The sequence below is a fragment of the Solanum dulcamara genome, chromosome 11, assembly GCF_947179165.1.
Source record: "Solanum dulcamara chromosome 11, daSolDulc1.2, whole genome shotgun sequence".
NCBI classification, from domain to species: Eukaryota; Viridiplantae; Streptophyta; class Magnoliopsida; order Solanales; family Solanaceae; genus Solanum; species Solanum dulcamara.
In genome coordinates, this window is record NC_077247.1 from 45,211,315 (window position 1) to 45,232,811 (window position 21,497).

Sequence of the window (21,497 nt, forward strand, 5' to 3'; positions counted from 1 at the left end):
GTGTAGTACACACATCATGATATGATGAGAGTGGAATAAAAAAGATATATATATTTCTCAAACTAATAAATAATAGTTTAAGTATGAAACTCACGTTTCCAATATTTAAGGAGTCTGTTGTTGTTGGATATACTCTTGATATCCAAACATCTATTGTTGTTGATATATATTCTTAATATTCATAACTCCCCTTCTTTATACATTTATAACATTCAAATATTTAATTTAAAACTTTAAATATCTTTTGATATTTCTCTATATAAATTCTATCTTTTTGTTGCATAAGATTCTTATCAAAAATTATCCTTTTTATTCTATAGTTAAAATAGTGAAGCACATATGCTATTATTATACTATTTGATTCATGCTTTAGTTTGACTCGACGAAGAAGACTCTTGAATTTTAATTAGTTATGGGAGAAGGTGTCGACAAGAACTTGAAAAATTATATATTGATTCTATTTTTCTTTTTCCATCTATATTATTATGATGAAAGTCTTAAGAAGGATGTGTATGCTATTTTTTTTTCTTGTTATTTTTTGTGTTTTCTTTCTATTAGATATCTTTAATTTAATTTTCTATGAATTTTGTTATAAGTCTATATTTTTATTTGGGCAGTTAATCATTTGTGACTTTATTAGAGTTTGATAACTAATGACTAAAGTTCAAAATTTATAGTTTATTGCTTAATAGGAATTAGTTATAAACATTAAAATAGACCCCTTATTGATATTTCTTATTACACTTTTAAAAATTCACTTTTAATTATTGTATTTTAGTATTCATTACACACATATTTTCATACAATTTTAATCATTTTAATGAATCTATAACAATTTATTGGGGACACATATACAAAAGAGGTGTCCAGAAACTAGTAATAATCAAACAGGGGAACTCCAAATTACAACAGCAAGGGTAACTTGTACTAGTATATCAAAATGGTACCTAGGATTCATCATCCCTCTCCTCTACCTTCATGAAATCAAGGTATGATTTTCCGTCAAGTTTTCGTGCAAAAAAGTCCTGTAAATATTTAAGCACGGAAACTCTTCGGAATATTGGAGGATTATTTGGTCCAATGAGGCTGTGTGCAGGTCCTAATTCGGATTCAAGGTTGATGTTATAGAATGTCGCAACAGAGAGTCGTTCTTCATTTGAGTTTACAATTGCTCTGTGCTCAATGCTCCTATAGACACCATTGCTCACTATCTGCCAAGTCAAGTTTTAATTATGAATCAAAACAAAAATTAACCAATAACTTGCACACCAAAGCTACAATTTTCACTACTTCGCCACCCTTTGAGAAATAAATTACTCAGTAAAGAGTAGTTATTTACCTCCATCATATCCCCAATATTCACAATCAAAGCATTTGGGAGGGGCTTTATAGGCACCCAAATATTGTCTTTTCGGACTTGGAGACCTTCAGTTCCGTTCAGCTGGTAAAGGATGGTGAGGGCATCAGCATCAGAATGAGGGCTTAAGCCAATTGCCCTGTGTGGCTCAGGGCAAGGCGGATAATAATTCATCTTCATTGACTGCATACCATCACTGAATAGATCTCTCATTTCTTTTTCATCCATTCTTAAAGCCTTTGCCAATTGACATACAATGATCACTGCTAGGCTCTTCATTTCTTTGCAGTATGCTTCGATGATATCCCTGCATTTCAAAAACACAAACAAATTAAGAACTGAGGAGAGCGAAGATCAAGGGACAAGTTAGAAATACAAGTTTTAACAAAAAGTATAGTTAACAATCTGGTAACCTAGTTTATAGCAACTTCAGAAATCTCAGGGAGAATAAAGTAAAGGGACCTTACTCCTGGTTAATGTTCTAATGGACGACTTGGACTTCTCCCTTAAATTTTCTAAGAACTCGCTAATATCATTGGATAGAGGAGTTTGTTGCTTAAATGGTCAATGAACTAGTAGAAATAGATGAACAAAGTCAATTTTCTTGACTTTTTTGATACAAAAGAAAGAAAAGTAATTTCATTCACTTATATCAAATAGTTAGAGTGATCGTTTAAGCAATGGACTCTGGAATAAAGTAATATTCTAGTAAGGAGATAGGCACCTGAGCTTTGAGGGCAACTTCTGAAACAAGTCCACTTTGCGGATATGAGGAGGAAGAGTCATTAAGCCAAACATGTCACTCCAATCAAGCTTCTGCTCTTCTGACATAACGAATGTATGCCCGAAACCTTCAAAGCTGTCTTCCTGTTGCCATAGTTTCTTCTTTTCTTCCATTGGAAGTTTGAACAATTCAATAACCTCTCTCTTGAAGTCCTCCAGTAAAGAAGGTGTCACTCCATGGTTTATAACCTAACATTCAACAATATGCTAGCAAATTCTACAACCTTTTCACAATTACAAAGCTAGCTCTACCAGAAAACAAAGAATAATTTTTCTAAACTAGTACTCATACAACCAATAAATGAGAAGGATAACGCATTTTAGACATCACTATTGTGAATTTGTGATATTACACTTCATCCTTGACAAGTTAAAATTTAAATCTCTGTTTTGGGAAGGAAAAAAAAAAGGAAAGTTGAAAATAAGTTTTAACATATCTTTAGATGTTTAATTTGAACTAAATAGATGAAAATTATATTACGAGTAGAGTGTGTTTGAGGAAAATTTCTAAAAGTTGCTTATTTTGTTACGAGTGAAGGTCAAAACCATACCTAAAGTATTTCGATTTTTTGAATCTCCAATCTGAACTATCTAAGTGTTCACTTCCATCAACAATTTATCAAAACACTTATCAACTATGAAGTTCACTTTTTCTATTTAAATTATCATCGACTATCCGTTCTTTCATACTCCTATTTAAAATATTATCATTTAAGTAGGAAAAAGAAAAAATTGATAGAGAGATCGATAAACATTTATTGGTCAAATGCGAAACTCTAAAAATCAGTATATGTTAGGTGTGTTTTTGAAGCTTTTTTTTTTGATAATGATTAGTTTTATCAAGAAAACCAATTTCAATGCAAATAAAAGTCGTTCAGACCAAACACGCAGAAATAATTAAACAAAATTATGAAGAAAATAAAACCTGGAGGAAACCCCACTGTTGGGAAGCCAAGTGAAGCTTTTGCAGCTCAGAATCCATGGCATCCCCTGAAATCAACTTTTGAAGATCGATAACTGGAACAGACTCTCCGGCGGATATGACCGGAGTTTCTTGCTCTGAGCGGACATACCTGGCCGGAATATTGGTTAGGTGCTGTTTGGCAAGCTCTTGAACACTTGGAACTAACAGAGATTTTCCAAAGTTCAGTTTTGCCGGCGTTGACTCCATTTGCTCTTGTTGCAAACTTGAAATTTAATTACGAATTTGACTTTGGGTTTTATCTACTTCTTCCAAAACCATATAGTATATAATAGTAGTAATTTTTAATTTTTATATATATGACGATACTTACCAGTTGACTAAAGGTATAGTTAGTCAAGCTACCATGGCTAATTAATGGTAGTTAAGCTAACAAGAAATAGTTAACTGGTTGTTAGACACTAACTAATGGGTTGTTAGTTAGTTATAAATTCTGTTAGGTGTGTATATGTACACAATACAGAACTTAGTACAAATACATATATATGTACATGTATCAGTTGAAAAAAAACAATACAATGGAGATATTTCTTTCTCTCTCTTTCTCTCTAAACTCAAAAGTCTCCCCTCACTCTCCCTCTCTCTAGCCTCGTCTCTTCTTTTCTATTTTTCCTCCATTAATGGAGCACTGAGAACCTCCATTAATAGAGTTTTAGCATGGTATCAGAGCCCGCACTACGATCTACTAAGTGCGGCAACCTACTGCTGAGATTCAAAGCCAAGGAGCACTAGAATCGGAAGTCAGCGGCTAAGAGGAAACAACAACAAACAAAAGAAAAAAGGCTCAAAGCTTGAAGAAATGGCGATTACAGCTGGATTTGAAGCTGGATCTATGGAAACCAGCAACCAAAACACAAACGCCACCACCGAGACAGCTCAATTCAACATTCCGGTGATAGACCACAATCATCCGCTCTATCTTCAACCTAGTGATACTCTAGGAAGCTCACTGATCTCCGTGCAACTCACCGGCTCAGAAAACTACGCAATATGGAGTAGGTCCATGCGTATTGGACTGCTAGGTAAGAGTAAATTAGGGTTTGTGGATGGTAGATATCCTAAGTCGAAATTTCCCTCTAAATACTTTGATATTTGGGAAAAATACAACGCCGTAGTGTTGTCTTGGATTATGAACTCTGTTAGACCAGACCTACTTAGCAGCGTAGTATACAGTGATGATGCTCACAAAGTATGGTGTGAGTTAAAAGAGAGGTTTGACAAGATCAATGGAGTACATGTATTTCACCTTCACAAGGAGATTCACAGCTTAAACCAAGGAACACTGTCAGTGACCGATTATTACACCACACTTAAGAGCTTGTGGAACAAATTCGACTCCATCATGCCATGTCCAGGATGTTCCTGTGATGAATCCAGAAAATTCAAGGAACACTGTGAGTATCAAAGGCTACTCCAGTTCCTAATGGGATTGAATGAGTCCTACTCAACTGCTCGAGGACAAATTCTGCTTCAAACTCCTACCCCAAATCTAAACAAAGCTTTTTCACTTATCTTAGATCATGAAAGTCAGAGAAATCTAGTCCATACCAATTCAGATGTCTCGCTTCACAGAACTATTGAAAGTGCAGCCCTATTCAGTCAGAAAGCATATACTCATGAAAATAGAAATGGAAATTTTGGAAGTGGTGATGGTCATCCAAACAGAGGACACTATGACTCTCAATACAAGCCACAGGCTCAGAAAACTCAGAAAGTTGTATGTGAAGTGTGTGGATACATGGAACACACTAAGGAGCAGTGCTTCAAGGTTAAAGGTTATCATGTGGGGTGGAGATCAAAGAAGAAAGGTGGAGGCACAAGCTCTTATGCTAATCAAGTTGAAGTCTCTCAATCTACTAACAATGGCCTGCCCACTCTGAATCCTTCAACTCCACCAACTGCAACTTTCTTCACACAAGATCAATATCAACAAATCATCCAGATGCTGGCAAAAGGAAGTGAGAATGCAGGGGAGCATTCATCTAAAGCAGCTTCTGTAGGTAGTACCTTAGCTGCCTTAGTATCCAAATATGTGCCTTTGGACTGGATAATAGATACTGGAGCCACAGATCATATGACAGCTAGTCTTGATGTGCTTGATGCAGTTCACCCTGTGCCTAGCCCTGAGAGAAAAGAAGTTCACCTCCCTACTGGTAATGTAGTATCAGTCTCACACACTGGGAGCACAAAAGTACTTGGTAGTCAAAGTATTAGTAATGTGTTGTTTGTTCCAGACTTCAAGTGTAACTTACTGTCTGTGTCAAAACTTACCAAGGAGCTTCAATGTATGACAGCCTTCTTTCCTGATTTTTGTATTTTTCAGGACCTCTCAAATGGACTGGCCAGGGGGATTGGTAGAGAAGATCAAGGCCTCTACATCCTCAAAGAAAATCTCATCAGCTCAGCTCCAGCCTTTCTTTCCTCTGCACACTCAACACATACTGCCTCTGCTTCAACAAGTCAAGCTGAATCTGACTCCTTGTGGCATAGAAGATTGGGCCATGCCCCCATAGACATAATAAAGAAGTCCTCTGGTCTTGATATAGTTCATACTACTGTACAGTTACCTTGCACTGTCTGCCCCTTAGCTAAACAAACTAAACTACCTTTTCCAACTAGCTCTTATGTCTCTACATCAGTGTTTGAGCTAGCTCATTGTGATATTTAGGGCCCTTACAGAGTTCCCACTCATTCTGGAATAAAATACTTTGTTACCTTAGTGGATGATTTTTCCAGGTTTACTTGGTTGTTTCTTATTTCCTCCAAAGCTGATACTATAGTTGTGTTGAGAAAGTTCTTTGTACAAGTTCATAATTTTTTCTCTACTACTATTAAAACCTTCAGAACTGATAATGGGAGTGAGTTTTTTAGCCATGACTTTCAATCTCTACTTTCTAATCTTGGTGTCCTTCATCAAAGTACATGTGTCTACACTTCTCAACAAAATGGGGTCGCTGAAAGGAAGCATAGAACCATTCTAGACATGGCTAGAGCAATCAGGTTCCAAACTAGCATGCCTCTGAAGTTTTTGGGTGAGTGTGTCACCACTGCTGTGTATATTCTTAACAGACTTCCTTCCAAACTTCTTCACTATAAGTCCCCATTTGAAGTACTTCACTCTTCACCTCCTTCCCTCTCCCATATCAGAACATTTGGCTGCCTGTGCTATGCAGCCTGTCCCAAGATCTCAGACAAATTTGCCCCCAGAGCTATCCCTGCAGTCATGATGGGATACTCCCTGTCACAAAAGGGCTATTGTAATGACCTTGAGGGTGATTTTCAAAAATTTGTACAAAAACGTGTGAACAGTAACACGCGTGAACAGTAATTTTTGGGCAGAAAATGCCCCTTTCTTCCCATTTCAATAGTTTTCATCATTTGTCTGAGTTCTTGAACTCCTTGAGGTGATTTGAGAAGAGATTTTCGAGGCAAAGTGTTGGGTAAGTGATTTTTGACCTAAAACCTTCCTTTTTCATTAAGTTTTTGACGATTTTAACTCTTAAATTTTAGTTTCAAACCCCAAAAATCCTTGTTTCTTCCCTAATCCGAATTTAAGGAAAATTGTGATTTTCAACTCGTTTTTGAGCTCTATTTTTATGGGTTTTTCAACCATGAGTTCCTTATTACCAATAGAATGGGATTGTTCAATAAATTTACAGATTTGACCCTTTTCGAAAATAGTTAATTTTTGGACCATTTTACCCCCGGTTCCGAAACCTATCAATATGGGTGTCATTGGACTCCTTGTGACGTGTATGTTTCATTGTTGATAGTGGGTTGCCATTCCGAGCGCTGAATTCGAGAGTTACTTGTCCGGTGGAGGTATTCGAGTGCGGTTTCGGCAATTGAGGTAGGTTTGGCTATCTTTCTTTGAGATTGAGATGGGGTAATTAGTCATTCATATGTTATAGACTTTGGGATGGGGTTGTAGTATGAGTTGAGAATGTTATATATATTGTGATGTCCGTGTGGAGACTTATTTATTAATGTGTTGCCGTGACGGGGTTTATTTGTATTACATAGCCCGTGTGGGGGCCTTATTTGTTATCTTATTTGCTTTGAGAGCATGTGAATTATGATTTGCCTAAGAGAGAGGCTTGAGTATATTATTTGACTTGTGATGCCGCCTGAGAGATTGAGTTGGGGGTTTTGAGCATACTTGAGTATTGAAATATTGTTGAGAAAGGGGTGAATATTTAAATGAAAGTGTGTTCTTCCCGTTACTATTTATTGAGGGTGAATATCATGTGTAGGTTAAGTTTTGAGAACTTTGAACCTTATACCACATGTGAGTTGATTATTACTTCCATGCATATGTGTTTTGATGCATTCATCCTCATTCATCATATCATGAAACATGGGAAGTTGAGAAATATGGAAATTCTTTTTGAGAAAGAAAATGAAACACCTTTAAACCTTTGTATCTTGAGTCCTTGACCGAGGCAGTTTTCCGGCAGGGTAGTGGATGCATTGTGATCCCAACCTTTGTATCTTGAGTCCCTGACCGAGGCAGTTTTCCGGCAGGGTAGTAGATACATTGTGATCCCAACCTTTGTATCTTGAGTCCCTGACCGAGGCAGTTTTCCGGCAGGGTAGTGGATGCATTGTGATCCTAACCTTTGTATCTTGAGTCCCTGACCGAGGCAGTTTTCCGGCAGGATAGTGGATGCATTGTGATCCCTTGACCACGAGGAGGTGGCAAGGATAATGAGATATTGTGATTGAGGTATATGGTCTGCGAGACCCCCATGGGTCCTGCTTGGTAGCACAGCTCGGCAGGTGTATACGACAGGCTGTGCGATAGTCTTGATTCCACCGTACCACCACATCATTGCATCATCATATTGCATTGCATTGCATTGATATGTGTGTTGCTTGAATTATCTGATTAATTGTGATTATGAGCTGTTATTATGGGTTTACTTTACTCGCGCCAATATATATATAAACTGGCAGCACCGATGCCGAAGTGAGACTTTTCTGTATGCAGGTGGAAGCGTTCCTTAGTTTATTTCATAGGTTTGATTAATTCCTTATACTCAGTCAGCTAAAACCTACTGAGTATATGTGAATTGTACTCACCCCTACTTCTGTGTCCCTTTTTGATGCAGATACTAGTCGGGGTACCCCACGTGGCAGTTAATATTCTAGCGGATTGTGTATTCTCAGATTAGTGGTGAGGTCCCAGAATTCGGATCGTCACTAGTCTATCTTTATTTTTCAGTCTTTTGTATCATTCAGAGACTAATGTTGTATCTTCAGATTCGAACCTTGTATTAGATGCTCTTTATACTTATGACACCAGGTTTTGGGATAATTTCTTTATTTTTTTTTTCTTTTTTATTTAAATCGTGGCATCACTTTCCCCTTTGGGAGTCTTGTATGAGTTTTATTTTTAGGGTTACACATCAGATTGGGTTTTGAGATGTGTGCCATCATGACCTCAGTTTTTGGGTCGTGACAATTGGTATCAGAGCACTAGGTTCACCGGTCTTATAAGTTAAAGAGCAGGGTGTCTAGTAGAGTCTTGCGGATCGGTACGTAGACGTCCGTACTTATCTTCGAGAGGCTACAAGATACTTAATAGAAGAAACTCTTTCCTTTGATTCCTTTCGTGCGAATTATTCATATTAAGTGTTGTATACCTCTAATCTATTCCTTCCGCATTAAAAGTAACTGTCGGGTTCGAAATAGCGGCTCTTGTTTAAGGATGATTTATTGATGCCCATTCGAGCCTGATTATGAGTATGAAGATGTGGAGCAACAAAAAAAAAAGTATGGAAAATGGTTGGTTAGACTTTGACGGTTAGATTTCAAATTTTAGATATCTAATTAGCCCACTTTGGATTCCTTTGAGATCTGTGGTTCCACCTATGTCTTCTAGCATTGCTATGTTTACTTAGGAGCAAAAGAGATTTGGAGAGATTCGTCAGGGTATTGTCTCCCAAGTTTGATGTTATCACTGTTGAGAAGGCTTATATCTTTTTGACCAAGTGTCAGGACAGGTTGTTCAAAATCGGGTATCTTGAAGGCACAGTGAATGTCTTATTTCTCTTTATAATTGCGGGAATGGCTAAGAAGTGATAGAGGTCTGTTCTTGCTCATAAACCTATCGGTCCTCCTATGATGAGTTGGGAGTAGTTTACTTGGGTTATTTTGTTATAGTGAGTTTGAATAAGGGGAAAATATGTGATTCTTCTTCTATTCAGCTAGGATCACAAGTTGTCTGCAATACACCAGTTTTAGTTGTTTGAGGTGCTTCATGGAGTACTCGAGGTGGTGGTTGTAGTGGTTCACAGGCTAAGGGTGACCATTAATTATGCTATGCTATACCAGGTAAATTTGAGGCAGAGGCCTCTGATGTGGTTATTACATGTATTGTTCTGGTTTGCCATCATTTTACGTTAGTATTATTTGAACTAGGGTCTACTTACTATTATGTGTTGACTTATTTTGATGTGGGTATTGATTATATGAGTGATCTTCTTGCTGTGCCCATTACTAATTTTACCCCGATAGGTGAACTTTTAGTGGTGGATAGAGTATATAGGGAGTGTGCAGTGATATGTTTGGGTAGAGAGACCCGAGTTGACTTGATCTTATTAGACATGCTTGATTTTGATGTGATACTGGGTATGGACTGGTTATCTCCTTATCATGCTATATTAGATTGTTATGCAAAGACCGTGACCTTAGCTTATCCCGGTTTACCTAGCGTGGTATGGAAAGGTAATCCGAGTTCATATCCTAAGGGGGTGATATCTTATATTCGTGCTCGTCGCTTGATGGATAAGGGTTGTTTGTCTTATTTGGCTCATGTACGTGATCTCACCACGGAGTCATCTCATATAGAGACTACGAGGGTGGTGAGAGAGTTTATGGATGTATTTCCTACAGACTTGCCGGGAGTTCCTCCTGACCATGATATCGATTTTGTGATTGATTTGGAGCATGACACTAAACCCATCTCTATTTCTTCTTATCGGATGGCTCCGACAGAATTGAAAGAGTTGAAAGAACAATTGGAAGATTTGTTGAAGAAAGGGTTTATTAGACCTAGTGTATCACCGTGGGGTGCACCGGTTTTATTTATGAAGAAGAAAGATGGTACTATGAGGATGTGTATTGACTATCGACAGTTGAACAAAGTCACTATCAAGAACAAGTATCCTCTCCCTCACATTGATGATTTATTTGACCAGCTTCAAGGTGCATCGGTGTTATCAAAGATTGATTTGAGGTCGGGTTACCATCAGTTGAGAGTTCGGGAATCTGATATCCCGAAGACTGCATTCAGGACTCGTTATGGGCATTATGAGTTTGTGGTTATGTCCTTCGGGTTGACTAATGCCCCGGCTGCTTTTATGGAGTTGATGAACCGGGTATTTCGACCTTATTTGGACTCGTTTGTGATCGTGTTTATTGATGACATCTTAGTTTATTCCAAGAATGAGGCGGATCATGTTAGGCACCTGAGGACAGTCCTTCAGAGATTGAGAGAGGAGAAGTTGTATGCAAAATTCTCCAAATGTGAGTTTTGGCTTGAGTCCGTGACATTCTTGGGTCATATAGTGACCAAGGATGGTATTATGGTTGATCCAGCCAAAGTTGCAGCGGTTCGTGATTGGGTTAGGCCTACTTCGGTTACCGAGATTCGGAGTTTTATTGGGTTGGCAGGCTACTATCGTCGGTTTATTCAAGGATTCTCTTCTATTGCAGCCCCCATTGACTAGGCTAACTCAAAAGACCGTGGCATTTCAGTGGACTGATGAGTGTGAGGCGAGCTTTCAAAAGCTCAAGGAATTATTGACTTCAGCACCTATTCTAGCCTTACCCGAGGAGGGCGTGGCATTTATTGTGTTTTGTGATGCTTCGGGAGTCGGCTTGGGTGGTGTATTGATGCAAAAAGGTAGAGTTATAGCTTATGCTTCTCGACAGTTGAAGGTACATGAGAAGAACTATCCTACCCACGACTTAGAGTTAGCAGCAGTGGTGTTTGTTCTGAAGTTGTGGAGGCATTATCTCTATGGAGTGCATTGCGAGGTCTATACTGACCACCGTAGCCTTAAGTATATCTTTTCTCAGCCGAATCTGAACATGCGGCAGCGTAGGTGGTTAGAGTTATTGAAAGACTATGACATTACCATACTTTATCATCCGGGCAAAGCTAATGTGGTAGCGGATGCCCTGAGTCGCAAAGCATCTAGCATGGGTAGTTTGGCCTTTCTTAAGGCTGTGGAGAGGCCTTTGGCGTTGGAGGTTCAGTCATTGGCTAGACAGTTGGTCCGACTGGATATTTCTACACATCATGGTATTTTGGCATTTGTGGAGGCTAGGTCTACTTTGATGGACCAGATTCGTACACACCAGTTTGAAGATGAAAAGTTGAGGGCCATTCGAGACAAAGTGTTGAGTGGTGAAGCAAAATCAGCCTCTCTTGATCAGGAAGGAGTTTTGAGGATTAATGGTCGCATTTGTGTGCCCAAGGTTAGTGAATGGGTACGTATGATATTAGAGGAGGCTCATTGTTCCAAGTATTCGATTCACCCGGGAGTGGCAAAGATGTTTCATGACTTGAAACAACATTATTGGTGGTGTGGCATGAAGAGAGACATTATTGATTTTGTGGCTAAGTGTCTAAATTGCCAACAAGTGAAGTATGAGCATCAGAAACCGGGTGGTCCTATGCAAAGGATGCCCATTCCTGAGTGGAAATGGGAGCGTATCACTATGGACTTCGTGTCTGGATTACCCATGGCATTGGGTAAGTATGACTCTATCTGGGTGATTGTGGATCGATTGACCAAATCAGCCCATTTCCTTTCGGTGAAGACTAGCTACAATGCGGATCAGTTAGCTAGGATCTATCTTCGTGAGATGTTAGGCTGCATGGGGTGCCTATCTCTATTGTATCAGATCGGGGTTCAGTGTTCACCTCTCACTTTTGAAAGGCATTACAGCGTGGTTTGGGTACGCGACTAGAGATGAGTTCAGCATTTCATCCCCAAACCGATGGTCAGTCTGAACGGACTATTCAGGTGTTGGAGGATATGCTTAGGGCCTGTGTGATTGATTTTGGTGCCCGATGGGACCAACACTTGCCCTTAGCAGAGTTTGCCTATAATAACAGTTATCACTCCAGCATTCAAATGGCACCATTTGAGGCATTGTATGGTCGTAGGTGTCGATCACCCATTGGATGGTTTGATTCTGTTGCGGTTGATGCATTGGATACTGACTTACTTAGGGATGCTGTGGAGCGGGTACGTTTGATTCAGGGTCGACTATTGACAGCTCAGAGTCGTCAGAAGAGTTATGCTGATAGGAGGGTTCGTCCCTTAGAGTTCGTGGTGGGTGATTGCGTGTGGCTTAAAATATCGCCCATGAAGGGTGTGATGAGGTTCGGAAAGAAGGGCAAGCTTAGCCCAAGGTTTGTTGGCCCGTTTGAAATCCTGAGGAGAGTAGGTGGAGTGGCGTATAAGTTGGCCTTACCCCCTAAATTGTCAGCTGTCCATCCGGTGTTTCATGTTTCCATGCTTCGCAAGTACATACCGGATGAGTCTCATGTGATTTCTTATGATGCGGTAGAGTTGAGTCCGAATTTGACTTATGAGGAGGAGCCGACAGTTATTCTAGATAGGCGGCTTCGTAGACTCAGGACCAAGGAGGTCGCTTCGGTCAAGGTGCAGTGGCAGCATCGGCCTGCTGAGGAGGCGACTTGGGAGTTAGAGTCTGATATGCAGGCTCGATACCCTCAGCTTTTTGAGACCCCAGGTACTTTATTTTATCTTATGTTCGAGGACAAACATCCTTTTTAGTGGTGGATATTGTAATGACCTTGAGGGTGATTTTCAAAAATTTGTACAAAAACGTGTGAACAGTAACACGCGTGAACAGTAATTTTTGGGCAGAAAATGCCCCTTTCTTCCCATTTCAATAGTTTTCATCATTTGTCTGAGTTCTTGAACTCCTTGAGGTGATTTGAGAAGAGATTTTCGAGGCAAAGTGTTGGGTAAGTGATTTTTGACCTAAAACCTTCCTTTTTCATTAAGTTTTTGACGATTTTAACTCTTAAATTTTAGTTTCAAACCCCAAAAATCCTTGTTTCTTCCCTAATCCGAATTTAAGGAAAATTGTGATTTTCAACTCGTTTTGAGCTCTATTTTTATGGGTTTTTCAACCATGAGTTCCTTATTACCAATAGAATGGGATTGTTCAATAAATTTACAGATTTGACCCTTTTCGAAAATAGTTAATTTTTGGACCATTTTACCCCCGGTTCCGAAACCTATCAATATGGGTGTCATTGGACTCCTTGTGACGTGTATGTTTCATTGTTGATAGTGGATTGTCATTCCGAGCGCTGAATTCGAGAGTTACTTGTCCGGTGGAGGTATTCGAGTGCGGTTTCGGCAATTGAGGTAGGTTTGGCTATCTTTCTTTGAGATTGAGATGGGGTAATTAGTCATTCATATGTTATAGACTTTGGGATGGGGTTGTAGTATGAGTTGAGAATGTTATATATATTGTGATGCCCGTGTGGAGGCTTATTTATTAATGTGATGCCGTGACGGGGTTTATTTGTATTACATAGCCCGTGTGGGGGCCTTATTTGTTATCTTATTTGCTTTGAGAGCATGTGAATTATGATTTGCCTAAGAGAGAGGCTTGAGTATATTATTTGACTTGTGATGCCGCCTGAGAGATTGAGTTGGGGGTTTTGAGCATACTTGAGTATTGAAATATTGTTGAGAAAGGGGTGAATATTTAAATGAAAGTGTGTTCTTCCCGTTACTATTTATTGAGGGTGAATATCATGTGTAGGTTAAGTTTTGAGAACTTTGAACCTTATACCACATGTGAGTTGATTATTACTTCCATGCATATGTGTTTTGATGCATTCATCCTCATTCATCATATCATGAAACATGGGAAGTTGAGAAATATGGAAATTCTTTTTGAGAAAGAAAATGAAACACCTTTAAACCTTTGTATCTTGAGTCCTTGACCGAGGCAGTTTTCCGGCAGGGTAGTGGATGCATTGTGATCCCAACCTTTGTATCTTGAGTCCCTGACCGAGGCAGTTTTCCGGCAGGGTAGTGGATACATTATGATCCCAACCTTTGTATCTTGAGTCCCTGACCGAGGCAGTTTTCCGGCAAGGTAGTGGATGCATTGTGATCCTAACCTTTGTATCTTGAGTCCCTGACCGAGGCAGTTTTCCGGCAGGGTAGTGGATGCATTGTGATCCCTTGACCACAAGGAGGTGGCAAGGATAATGAGATATTGTGATTGAGGTATATGGTCTGCGAGACCCCCATGGGTCCTGCTTGGTAGCACAGCTCGGCAGGTGTATACGACAGGCTGTGCGATAGTCTTGATTCCACCGTACCACCACATCATTGCATCATCATATTGCATTGCATTGCATTAATATCTGTGCTGCTTGAATTATCTGATTAATTGTGATTATGAGCTGTTATTATGGGTTTACTTTACTCGCGCCAATATATATATAAACTGGCAGCACCGATGCCGAAGTGGGACTTTTCTGTATGCAGGTGGAAGCGTTCCTTAGTTTATTTCATAGGTTTGATTAATTCCTTATACTCAGTCAGCTAAAACCTACTGAGTACATGTGAATTGTACTCACCCCTACTTCTGTGTCCCTTTTTGATGCAGATACTAGTCGAGGTACCCCACGTGGCAGTTAATATTCTAGAGGATTGTGTATTCTCAGATTAGTGGTGAGGTCCCAGAATTCGGATCGTCACTAGTCTATCTTTATTTTTCAGTCTTTTGTATCATTCAGAGACTAATGTTGTATCTTCAGATTCGAACCTTGTATTAGATGCTCTTTATACTTATGACACCAGGTTTTGGGATAATTTCTTTATTTTTTTTTTCTTTTTTATTTAAATCGTGGCATCACTTTCCCCTTTGGGAGTCTTGTATGAGTTTTATTTTTAGGGTTACACATCAGATTGGGTTTTGAGATGTGTGCCATCATGACCTCAGTTTTTGGGTCGTGACAGCTATCTCCTCTATGATCTGCATTCCAAGTCTATATTTGTTAATAGAAATGTAGTGTTCAAGGAGGATATTTTTCCCTTCAAAGACTTACAAGTCTCCTCTAATCCCTTGTTTCCAGTTTTCACTCTACCTCCACATATTGTTGCTTCCCCATCTATACCACTTCCTCCTTTGGTACCTCCTTCTCCTCCAGATCCTCATCACTCCTGTCCTGACCCTGTGTAATGACCTTGAGGGCGATTTTCGTAAATTATTATAAAACACGCGTGAACAGTAACACGTGTGAACAGTAACAAGCGTGAACAGTAACCTTTTGGGCAGAAAATGCCCCTTTCTTCTCATTTCAAAATTTTTCAATATTTGTTTGAGTTTTTGAACTCCTTTAGGTGATTTGAGAAGAGATTTTCGAGGCAAAGTGTTGGGTAAGTGATTTTTGACCTAAAACCTTCCTTTTTCATTAAGTTTTTGATGATTTTAACTCTTAAATTTTAGTTTCAAACCCCAAAAATCCTTGTTTCTTCCCTAATCCGAATTTAAGGAAAATTGTGATTTCCAACTCGTTTTGAGCTCTATTTTTATGGGTTTTTCAACCATGAGTTCCTTATTACCAATAGAATGGGATTGTTCAATAAATTTACAGATTTAACCCTTTTCGAAAATAGTTAATTTTTGGACCATTTTAGCCTCGGTTCCGAAACCTATCAATATGGGTGTCATTGGACTCCTTGTGACGTGTATGTTTCATTGTTGATAGTGGATTGTCATTCCGAGCGCTGAATTCGAGAGTTACTTGTCTGGTGGAGGTATTCGAGTGCGGTTTCGGCAATTGAGGTAGGTTTGGCTATCTTTCTTTGAGATTGAGATGGGGTAATTAATCATTCATATGTTATAGACTTTGAGATGGGGTTGTAGTATGAGTTGAGAATGTTATATATATTGTGATGCCCGTGTGGAGGCTTATTTATTAATATGTTGCCGTGATGGGGTTTATTTGTATTACATAGCCCGGGTGGGGGCCTTATTTGTTATCTTATTTGCTTTGAGAGCATGTGAATTATGATTTGCCTAAGAGAGAGACTTGAGTATATTATTTGACTTGTGATGCCGCCTGAGAGATTGAGTTGGGGGTTTTGAGCATACTTGAGTATTGAAATATTGTTGAGAAAGGGGTGAATATTTAAATGAAAGTGTGTTCTTCCCGTTACTATTTATTGAGGGCGAATATCATGTGTAGATTAAGTTTTGAGAACTTTGAACATTATACCACATGTGAGTTGATTATTACTTCCATGCATATGTGTTTTGATGCATTCATCCTCATTCATCACATCATGAAACATGGGAAGTTGAGAAATATGGAAATTCTTTTTGAGAAAGAAAATGAAACACCTTTAAACCTTTGTATCTTGAGTCCCTGACCGAGGCAGTTTTCCGGTAGGGTAGTGGATGCATTGTGATCCCAACCTTTGTATCTTGAGTCCCTGACCGAGGTAGTTTTCCGGCAGGGTAGTGGATGCATTGTGATCCCTTGACCACGAGGAGGTGGCAAGGATAATGAGATATTGTGATTGAGGTATATGGTCTGCGAGACCCCCATGGGTCCTGCTTGGTAGCACAGCTCGGCAGGTGTATACGACAGGCTGTGCGATAGTCTTGATTCCACCGTACCACCACATCATTGCATCATCATATTACATTGCATTGCATTGATATCTGTGTTGCTTGAATTATCTGATTAATTGTGATTATGAGCTGTTATTATGGGTTTACTTTACTCGCGCCAATATATATATAAACTGGCGGCACCGATGCCGAAGTGAGACTTTTCTGTATGCAGGTGGAAGCGTTCCTTAGTTTATTTCATAGGTTTGATTAATTCCTTATACTCAGTCAGCTAAAACCTACTGAGTATATGCGAATTGTACTCACCCCTACTTCTGTGTCCCTTTTTGATGCAGATATTAGTCGGGGTACCCCACGTGGCAGTTAATATTCTAGCGGATTGTGTATTCTCAGATTAGTAGTGAGGTTCCAGAATTCGGATCGTCACTAGTCTATCTTTATTTTTCAGTCTTTTGTATCATTCAGAGACTTATGTTGTATCTTCAGATTCGAACCTTGTATTAGATGCTCTTTATACTTATGACACCAGGTTTTGGGATAATTTCTTCATTTTTTTTTCTTTTTATTTAAATCGTGGCATCACTTTCCCCTTTGGGAGTCTTGTATGAGTTTTATTTTTAGGGTTACACATCAGATTGGGTTTTGAGATGTGTGTCATCATGACCTCAGTTTTTGGATCGTGACAATTGGTATCAGATCACTAGGTTCACCGGTCTTATAAGTTAAAGAGCAGGGTGTCTAGTAGAGTCTTGCGGATCGGTACGTAGACGTCCGTACTTATCTTCGAGAGGCTACAAGATACTTAATAGGAGAATTTCTTTCTTTTTACTCCCTTCGTGCGATTTATTCATATCAAGTGTTGTATACCTCTGATCTATTCCTTCTGCGCAGATGGTGAGGACTAGAGCCACAATTACTGAGGGTGAGGCTGCACCTGCTGCCCGAGCCCCAGTACGCGGGCGAGGTAGAGGACGTGGTGGAGTCAGGGGACGAGGCCGAGCCAGGGGAGCGGCACCTGCTCGTGGACGAGCTAGAGAGTTATCACCTGAGCCCATATATGAGCATGAGGATGACTTGGAGCAACAGACTGAGGAGCAGAGGCCATCCCAGCCTCCTGTGGTTCCCGATAGTGCTCCGATTCTTCAGGAGCTACTGGTTCGATTATTGGCTAGACTGGATAGTGCTCCTACCTCTGGTATTGTTTCAGGTACTGTAGGTTCTCCTATCACAGTTGGTGCTACACCGTCAGTTCAGGGGCCTAGTGTAGGATTTCAGACTCCTGGTTCATCTTCAATGCCTTCTATTGCACCTTCGAGATTTGCAGCTCCGCCAGTTTCTGCTAATGCTGCCATGTCGGTAGCTGAGCAAAAGAGTTTCGAGAGGTTCGTTCGATTGGCACCTCCAAGGTTTGATGGTAAAGCCGGAGAGAAAGCCTATGACTTTTTGACTGAGTGCCAAGACAAGTTGTTCAACCTAGGCATTTTAGAGGCACGTGGAGTTGCTTACACTTCATATCAATTTGCGGGAGTGGCCAAAGAATGGTGGAGGTCAGTTCTTACTCGTAGACCTATTGGTTCTCCTATGATGAGTTGGGAACAGTTTACTGAGGTGTTCCTTGAGAGATTTGTGCCTTATAGCCTTCGTGATCAGCGTAGGGATGAGTTTGACAGACTGGAGCAGGGCTCCCTATCTATATCTGAGTACGAGACTCGCTTCCATGAGTTATCTCGTTATGCTATGTCGAGTATTCCCACCGAGTTCGAGCGGATTCGCAAACTAGTGAAGGGATTCGCCGGTTATCTCTAAGAGGCTACAGCCTCTCTTGTACTGTCTGGGGTACGTTTCAGAGTATTATTGATCATGCCAGGATGATAGAGAGTATCCGACGTGCTAGACAGGGCGGGGCCAAGAGGTTCCATCGGCAGGGTCAATTCAGCAATCATTCCTCCTAGGGTAGAGAATATTCGGGTTCAGGAACCCATGGTTATCAGGGCAGACCAGTCCAGGCAGCTATTCAGGGTTCTTCAAGCTCCGGAGGTCGTTTTAACACTTTTAGTTATTCCCCACGGAGTTCAGGTCCTCGAGGTTGTTATGTGTGTGATGAGTTTGGGCATAAGGCCCAAGATTGCCCCAAACGTGCTCCTTCTAATGGACGGCCTGGGGCACCAGTTGTTCATTCTATAGATGCTCCAACTATTCGAGGTTCTTCGCAGAATACTAGAGGTGGCACCCATGGTGCTAGGGGTAGAGTACGAGGTGGTGCTCGTGGTGGTTCGCAGGCTAAGGGTGACCGTCAGTTATGCTATGCTATACCGGGTAGATATGAGGCAAAAGCCTCTGATGCAGTTATTACAGGTATTGTTCCAGTTTGCCATCGTTCTGCTTCAGTATTATTTGACCCAGGGTCTACCTATTCTTATGTGTCGACTTATTTTGATGTGGGTATTGATTATGTGAGTGAGTCCCTTATTGTGCCTATTACTATGTCTACCCCAATAGGTGAATCTTTAGTAGTGGATCGGGTATACAAGGGATGTTTGGTGATATTTTCGGGTAGAGAGACCCGTGCAGACTTGATTTTATTAGACATGCTTGATTTTGATGTGATACTGGGTATGGACTGGTTATTTCCTTATCATGCTATATTAGATTGTTATGCAAAGACCGTGACCTTAGCTTATCCCGGTTTACCTAGCTTAGTATGGAAAGGTAATCCGAGTTCATACCCTAAGGGGGTGATATCTTATATTCGTGCTCGTCGCTTGATGGATAAGGGTTGTTTGTCTTATTTGGCTCATGTACGTGATCTCACCACAGAGTCATCTCATATAGAGACTACGAGGGTGGTGAGAGAGTTTATGGATGTATTTCCTACAGACTTGCTGGGAGTTCCTCCTGATCGTGATATCGATTTTATGATTGATTTGGAGCATGACACTAAACCCATCTCTATTTCTCCTTATCGGATGGCTCCGGCAGAATTGAAAGAGTTGAAAGAACAATTGGAAGATTTATTGAAGAAAGGGTTTATTAGACCTAGTGTATCACCGTGGGGTGCACCGGTTTTATTTGTGAAGAAGAAAGATGGTACTATGAGGATGTGTATTGACTATCGACAGTTGAACAAAGTCACTATCAAGAACAAGTATCCTCTCCCTCGCATTGATGATTTATTTGACCAGCTTCAAGGTGCATCGGTGTTCTCAAAGATTGATTTGAGGTCGGGTTACCATCAGTTGAGAGTTCGAGAATCTGACATCCCGAAGACTGCATTCAGGACTCGTTATGGGCATTATGAGTTTGTGGTTATGTCCTTCGGGTTGACTAATGCCCCGGCTGCTTTTATGGAGTTGATGAACCGGGTATTTTGACCTTATTTGGACTCGTTTGTGATCGTGTTTATTGATGACATCTTAGTTTATTCCAAGAATGAGGCGGATCATGTTAGGCACCTGAGGACAGTCCTTCAGAGATTGAGAGAGGAGAAGTTGTATGCAAAATTCTCCAAATGTGAGTTTTGGCTTGAGTCCGTGACATTCTTGGGTCATATAGTGACCAAGGATGGTATTATGGTTGATCCATCCAAAGTTGCAGCGGTTCGTGATTGGGTTAGGCCTACTTCGGTTACCGAGATTCGAAGTTTTATTGGGTTGGCAGGCTACTATCGTCGGTTTGTTCAAGGATTCTCTTCTATTGCAGCCCCATTGACTAGGCTAACTCAAAAGACTGTGGCATTTCAGTGGACTGATGAGTGTGAGGCGAGCTTTCAAAAGCTCAAGGAATTATTGACTTCAGCACCTATTCTAGCCTTACCCGAGGAGGGCGTGGCATTTATTGTGTTTCGTGATGCTTCGGGAGTCGGCTTGGGTGGTGTATTGATGCAAAAAGGTAGAGTTATAGCTTATGTTTCTCGACAGTTGAAGGTACATGAGAAGAACTATCCTACCCACGACTTAGAGTTAGCAGCAGTGGTGTTTGTTCTGAAGTTGTGGAGGCATTATCTCTATGGAGTGCATTGCGAGGTCTATACTGACCACCGTAGCCTTAAGTATATCTTTTCTCAGCCGAATCTGAATATGCGGCAGCGTAGGTGGTTAGAGTTATTGAAAGACTATGACATTACCATACTTTATCATCCGGGCAAAGCTAATGTGGTAGCGGATGCCCTGAGTCGCAAAGCATCTAGCATGGGTAGTTTGGCCTTTCTTAAGGCTGTGGAGAGGCCTTTGGCGTTGGAGGTTCAGTCATTGGCTAGACAGTTGGTCCGACTGGATATTTCTACACATCATGGTATTTTGGCATTTGTGGAGGCTAGGTCTACTTTGATGGATCAGATTCATACACACCAGTTTGAAGATGAAAAGTTGAGGGCCATTCAAGACAAAGTGTTGAGTGGTGAAGCAAAATCAGCCTCTCTTGATCAGGAAGGAGTTTTGAGGATTAATGGTCGCATTTGTGTGCCCAAGGTTAGTGAATGGGTACATATGATATTAGAGGAGGCTCATTGTTCCAAGTATTCGATTCACCCGGGAGTGGCAAAGATGTTTCATGACTTGAAACAACACTATTGGTGGTGTGGCATGAAGAGAGACATTATTGATTTTGTGGCTAAGTGTCTAAATTGCCAACAAGTGAAGTATGAGCATCAAAAACCGGATGGTCCTATGCAAAGGATGCCCATTCCTGAGTGGAAATGGGAGCGTATCACTATGGACTTCG

General features: G+C 40.4%; 1 protein-coding gene across 1 annotated transcript; it reads right to left on the reverse strand.

The window, feature by feature from the left end:
• Window positions 1–758: 758 nt before the first annotated feature.
• On the reverse strand, window positions 759–3,404 carry LOC129872801 (protein SRG1-like). The gene is made up of 4 exons (XM_055947681.1): window positions 3,066–3,404; window positions 2,082–2,329; window positions 1,340–1,664; window positions 759–1,211 (listed from the first exon to the last, which is right to left on the reverse strand). The coding sequence occupies exons 1-4, from the start codon at window positions 3,309–3,311 to the stop codon at window positions 948–950; spliced, it is 1,083 nt and encodes a 360-aa protein (XP_055803656.1). The 5' UTR covers window positions 3,312–3,404; the 3' UTR covers window positions 759–947.
• Window positions 3,405–21,497: the final 18,093 nt, after the last annotated feature.

Excerpts from the sequence above, each read along its gene's own strand:
- LOC129872801 (XM_055947681.1), bottom strand. The coding sequence starts at position 3,311 with ATGGAGTCAACGCCGGCAAAACTGAACTTTGGAAAATCTCTGTTAGTT. Across the intron at positions 1,665-2,081 it reads AAGTTGCCCTCAAAGCTCAG|GGATATCATCGAAGCATACT; the intron begins GTGCCTATCTCC and ends TTTGAAATGCAG. Across the intron at positions 1,212-1,339 it reads ATATTGGGGATATGATGGAG|ATAGTGAGCAATGGTGTCTA; the intron begins GTAAATAACTAC and ends TTGACTTGGCAG.